Consider the following 6,234-nt stretch of genomic DNA (forward strand, 5'->3'; position numbering starts at 1 on the left):
ATTCTGTACCCCCTAGACTGTGCCTGCCCAGCCCTCCAACGATAGAGTTAGACTGTTATTACTGTTCTGTACCCCCTAGACTGTGCCTGTCCAGCCCTCCAAACCCTCCAAAGACAGAGTTAGACTGTTAACTGTTCTGTGTTCCCCTAGACTGTGCCTGTCCAGCCCTCCAAAGACAGAGTTAGACTGTTAACTGTTGTGTGTTCCCCTAGGCTGTGCCTGCCAAACCCTCCAAAGACAGAGTTAGACTGTTAACCATTCTGTACCCCCTAGACTGTGCCTGCCCAGCCCTCCAACGATAGAGTTAGACTGTTATTACTGTTCTGTACCCCCTAGACTGTGCCTGCCCAGCCCTCCAAACCCTCCAAAGACAGAGTTAGACTGTTAACTGTTCTGTGTTCCCTAGACTGTGCCTGTCCAGCCCTCCAAAGACAGAGTTAGACTGTTAACTGTTGTGTGTTCCCCTAGACTGTGCCTGCCCAGCCCTCCCCGGGCCATTGCGGCGCTGGGCCTGATGCTGACCTGTATGTACACTGGAAAGGACGGAGGCGACCTCGGCAGCGACACCGGCAGCGGGCAGTCCGAGCCAACCACGCCCGACAACGAGTCCCTCATTGTTGCCATGGAGAGGGTCACTGTACTGTTCGACAGGTCAGAATTGATTTTATGTGGATCCACAATTAGCTTGACATTTGCCTAGTAGTTACTTTTCCTGTGGTCCTATGCAATGTAGTACATTGCCACATAAAATCATGAGACAGGGTGACTACAGAATAATCCTACATATTCCAGAATACAGATTTAAAAGAAACCCAATTAATTCAATAACTCTCCTGTCATGTAAAGCAAAATATAGTCAAGCAAAACCAAGAATGTGAAATGCTTATTGTTGCTTGCATGTTCTGAATTAATAAAGATACAGAAAATGTATAAAAGTGTGCAGAATCCTTATGTAACTTCTCAGGTCCTTAGTTTGAATCCTCTGACATGGCACTGATGTTTTGCGCTTGAGAAAGGCACTTAACATTACTTTTTTTACTTCAATCCACGTGTAAAACTGTGTAGCTGACATCAGTTGGGGGAGTAAAAAGCAGTGGAAGAAAAAGAACTGGCTCCATCTTCCAATAAGATGCCCCACACACAGTGTATAACAACCCACTGCCTCAAAGGCCTCAAAATGGCTATGAGACTACCTTTTTACATTGATTATTTCATGTTTATATTTTCCTCATCTTTTCTGCATAGGATTGGGAAAGGTTTCCCATCCATGTGCGTGTGGTTGCACAGATCATGTAGGGTTACCATACCTCCTCAGTGCTGCTATTACTATCCGTGGAGCTGGAAGGGGGTGAAGTCTGCCATCTCTGACTGCCTTGTTTCTACGTTTCCTCTGTTCTGTAGGATCCGGAAAGGCTTCCCGTGCGAGGCGCGTGTGGTGGCGCGGATCCTGCCGACCTTCCTGGACGACTTCTTCCCGGCCCAGGACATCATGAACAAGGTCATCGGGGAGTTCCTGTCCTCCCAACAGCCGCACCCGCAACTCATGGCGAAGGTCTTGTACGATGTAAGTATCGCAGCTTCTATGATCTTAAACATCAGAAGGTCTTGTGTGTTGTAAGTAGCACTTCAGTCTTCTATCCTAAACATCATAAGGTCTTGTACAATGTAAGTATCACTTCTTCTATCCTAAGCATCATAAGGTCTTGTACAATGTAAGTAACACTCTTCTATCCTAAACATCATAAGGTCTTGTACAATCTAAGTATCACTGTTTCTATCCTAAACATCATAAGGTCTTGTACAATGTAAGTATCACTGATGCTATCCTAAACATCATAAGGTCTTGTACAATGTAAGTATCACTGATGCTATCCTAAACATCATAAGGTCTTGTACAATATAAGTCTTACTGTTGCTATCCTAAACATCATAAGGTCTTGTACAATCTAAGTATCACTGATGCTATCCTAAGCATCATAAGGTCTTGTGTGATGTAAGTATCACTGTTGCTATCCTAAGCATCATAAGGTCTTGTACAATGTAAGTATCACTGATGCTATCCTAAACATCATAAGGTCTTGTACAATGTAAGTATCACTTCTTCTATCCTAAACGTCATAAGGTCTTGTACAATATAAGTCTTACTGTTGCTATCCTAAGCATCATAAGGTCTTGTACAATGTAAGTATCACTGATGCGATCCTGAACATCATAAGGTCTTGTATGATATAAGTCGTACTGTTGGTGTCCTAAGAATATGATAATCTATTTTGATAAAGAGAATATCTTCATATGATAGTACTAATTAGGTTAATATTAAAAACAGTCATACTGACAACTCATGACAAAGGTCTTGTATGATGGAAGTCTCATGCACTCCTTCTATCCTAAACATCATTCTTATCATTGAAACAAGTATCTGTTTTGAAAAAGAAAGCACCTTTATATGAGAGTAGGCTAGTATTGAAAACAGCTTGAATGACAAACATTGCTACCTTTTCAGAAGTTTAATCTTAACTTTGCATTTAGCTGTAACCATCATTTTAATCAACAGAGTAGCTTCCTGCTAAAGCTAGGTAGAAGTCTGCAAGATATTCTTAGATTATACAATTTGTTTTTTTGTTGTTGTGACTGTCGTTATCTATAAAGCTATCTGTGACACCAATAGGGAAGCATCCTCTATTTGCTTGCATAGTTCTTCTTTAACAATTTTTTTCCCCGTGACCGTCGTCGTCAGGTCCTCCTCTTACAAGGTGTAACAAATTAAGTTTGCTCTCCCGAACTTCTTATTTTCATCATATCCCTGTGTCCAGTGTTCTGTAATGATTGACCCTCCCCTCCCCCCAGGTGTTCCACAACCTCCATGAGCGTGACCAGCAGCAGGTGGTACGAGACTGGGTCATGCTGTCCCTCTCCAACTTCACCCAGCGCACACCGGTCGCCATGGCAACCTGGAGCCTCACCTGTTTCTTCCTCAGTGCCTCCACCAACCCCTGGGTCTGCGCACTGTATCCTTTATCTTAACCAGAGAAGGCCATCTTAGCATGAAATTCTTTCTTTACTCTTCATTAGAAATTGCAACAATACAATACACAGTGGAATGCCAGGCAGACAAGCTGATGTTGCGGACCACCCAACATTACATTCTCGTTCTCATTTAATTGTACACATTTTGTAATCTCCATTACCGATTGAAATAAGACATTCCTGGCATTAGGATATGCAACATATAAGATGTCAAACTGCAGTTTTTATGACGCCTTAAACATTTTCTAGCTTTTAAAAACGGCAGTTGCGTGCCTTATATGTGGCATATCTTAATGTCAGGAATGTGTTACTTTTAACAGTAACGGAGATTACAAAATGTGTACATTTTAATGAGAACGAGCGTACAATTACACTGAATACGACAATAAGACACTTAGGCAATTCATAGCATGATACAATATAAATTAAACAATGCATGAAAGTTGATCTGTGTTCAACTTGGCAAAAATTAATGAGGCTAAGCTTTACCTTACCAACACTGAGATAAATGGGACTTACCCAAATTTTGTGTTTGCTTGCTAGATAGTATTATCCACTTATCTGACACAGATATGTACATTAGGTCTAAAATGGCAAAACGGCAGACGTTATAAGGATTAAATAGTGGCTTTAAATGTTTTAGCAAATGAAAGTAAGTACTGAAGTATAATGAGAGAGGTCAGAGAAATTTCAGGGTTGAAAAAAGGCTTCTATCCTTCCTAGCCTTGGTACTGATAGTATTTTATTCTTTATGGCAAGAACGCAATACCGATGTCACCCATATGCAGGCAGCATTGCTTATTGATTATATAGAAGTTGGATCCTCCATGCATAGGGAGCAATAAGTACTTGATGTGTTGATGCACAAGTTGCCAGTATGTTATTTATGGTGCGCTAACAGTTATATAATGCAGTTAGTCCTTGACAGCTTGTGTTAGATTGCCACATGTGGTCGGGCGCATGGGTTTGATGGAGACGGTGGACCGTAAACTGTTCTGCATCACTGCGCTGGACTTCTACAAGAACCAGGTATAGTATATTACCACAAACATGTTGTTACTGCAACAGTTAAAATTTCTTGTTCATTCCTGCTTATGTCAATTGTCCTTTCAAGTTGTTCAAGAATTGTACAACACATATCGATGTAAACATGTGTTTTTTTAACTTAAGATCACAGAAGAGCTGGACAGACGAGCGTTTGAGTCCATCTTCCAGGCTGCGTCGTCATCTGCGCCAGACGGTCCCTATCTGCAGCTCATCCAACTCATCCACTGAACAACCCTGGGATCACACTCACAGAACCCAACCGGGTCCCCAGCCCTGGGAAGACACCCACTAAACATCCACCCAGGTCTTCAACCATAAGAACACACCCACCCGGGATCCAACCCTGAGAACAAACCCACGTACAGCCACCCGAGTCTATGACCATGAGAACACACCCACCCGGGTATCCAACCCTGGGAACACATCCACGTACAGCCTCCCAGGTCTCCAATCCTGGGAACACACCCAGCCAGGTCTCCAAACCTGGGAACACATCCATATATGTTCACCCAGGTCTCCAACCCTAGCCTGGGAACACACTCACATATGCCCACCCAGGTCTCCAACCCTGGGAACATACCCATACATGTATATGCCCACCCAGGTCTCTAACCTTTGGAACACACCCATACATGTATATGCCCACCCAGATCTCCAACCCTGGGAAAAACACTCATACATGTATATGCCCACCCAGATCTCCAACCCTTGGAACACACTCATATATGCCCACCCAGGTCTCAAACTCATGCCCTCAGTCACTTTATTCACCTGCATCATACAATGTAGCTGGCTTTCAATCCACGTTATAGTCTTACATCCTGCAAACACTCATTAAGTATACATAAACTGTAACTGTACTGCAATATATTTCGTGCATAGAGGACACAAAAAATGTCCACCTTTGGATGATTTATACTCGCAGGACACCTGTCAAGCATCTCAGCCCTCATAGATTGTGCAGTACATGCAGATAGCTAACCTGGTATCCATCCTATTCTATCTCCAGTTTGCTCCCCAAATCGCTTCCCTTGCCAAATAGGCTGGCACCCATTAACAGAGAAATGATTGGCTTTTGTTTATTCTTCTAACATAGAGTTAACTGTGAGCTCTGATTGGCTGCGAGTCATACCACCTGGTAACTGCATGGTAACAGTGTTTGAATAAGTTTGATCCCTGTTACACTGCTTCTGAAAAATATGTGATTCTTGAAATGATTCAAGCCGTAAGGAAAAAAAAAAGATAAAACAGGGATGAACACCATAATAATCTCTGGAATAGCATTCAGAGGTCCGGAGCAAACCAGAGGTAGAATAGGATGGAAACCAAGCCAGCAGAAAGCTCCTATATATAAAAATATGCTTCTAGAGTACCATTAGCACAATAATGCACATACATGTCAGTTCATGTGCCAATCTTAAATGGATTAATGTTGATAAATTTGTCTGAGAGAAAGCTATTTCTAACAGAAGAGGGGCAGTTGAAGAGTGTACATATCGCTGTACAAGGTTATTATAGTATATCTCCTGGTGCCAAATTTGGTACAACGTCAGTGTTATAGAGTATAAACACAGTCCAGATGTACATGTATCTATGAGGGCATACCACGTTACAAACAGCTAAAAACCTGTAGACGTACTGTATTAGATGCACTTTCAGACCTTGGCAGCTTACGATAATACTAATAATATTGTATTTCTGTAGTAACAGTGCGTAAGAAGTATCACAAGTGAACTGCCTTTGAGATGAGAACGTTAGGGTACAGCTTGTAAGTATGTAGCTCAGTAATTGTATCTCTTGCTTCAACTCCTAAGTCCTTATATATACCAACAGAAGCATTGAGGGGTGCATCTTGCACTTATGACATGCTTCTTTTACTGTAAATCACTTCAACACACTTTCACAATGAATGATGTAATGTAATGTAATGTAAAAAGAACACATTAAGATACATGTACATGTAGGTGGTGTGTTGGCACATGTAGTAATGCTTGTGACATATTGTAAAATCTAACAACCTGATAAGTTTTCTCCCACAAAATATGTCAACAAAGCCCTTCTAACAGCTTTAGATTGTAGACCATGAAACGTTTTCAGTAAGAATTCATAATGTATCTGTAAGTACATAATAACTGGTACGAAAGCTTAGTCTCATAAAGT

General features: G+C 41.7%; 1 protein-coding gene across 10 annotated transcripts in view; it reads left to right on the forward strand.

Moving 5' to 3' along the window:
* Nucleotides 1-4,855, forward strand: part of LOC136431182 (huntingtin-like) — a 54,574-nt gene extending 49,719 nt beyond the window's left edge. For 6 of the 10 annotated variants that reach the window (XM_066422464.1, XM_066422466.1, XM_066422465.1 and 3 more), the window contains 5 exons: nt 469-651; nt 1,402-1,564; nt 2,848-3,008; nt 3,966-4,056; nt 4,198-4,849. In XM_066422464.1, the coding sequence (XP_066278561.1) occupies nt 469-651; nt 1,402-1,564; nt 2,848-3,008; nt 3,966-4,056; nt 4,198-4,302 (703 nt within the window). In that variant the 3' untranslated portion in view covers nt 4,303-4,849. Of the gene's footprint in view, nt 1-16; nt 206-468; nt 652-1,401; nt 1,565-2,847; nt 3,009-3,965; nt 4,057-4,197 lie in introns of those variants that run through there. The other 4 variants (XR_010754992.1, XR_010754990.1, XR_010754991.1 and 1 more) reach the window with 4 other exon arrangements.
* Nucleotides 4,856-6,234: the final 1,379 nt, after the last annotated feature.

The sequence above is a fragment of the Branchiostoma lanceolatum genome, chromosome 3 (assembly GCF_035083965.1).
Source record: "Branchiostoma lanceolatum isolate klBraLanc5 chromosome 3, klBraLanc5.hap2, whole genome shotgun sequence".
Taxonomy (NCBI): Eukaryota; Metazoa; Chordata; class Leptocardii; order Amphioxiformes; family Branchiostomatidae; genus Branchiostoma; species Branchiostoma lanceolatum.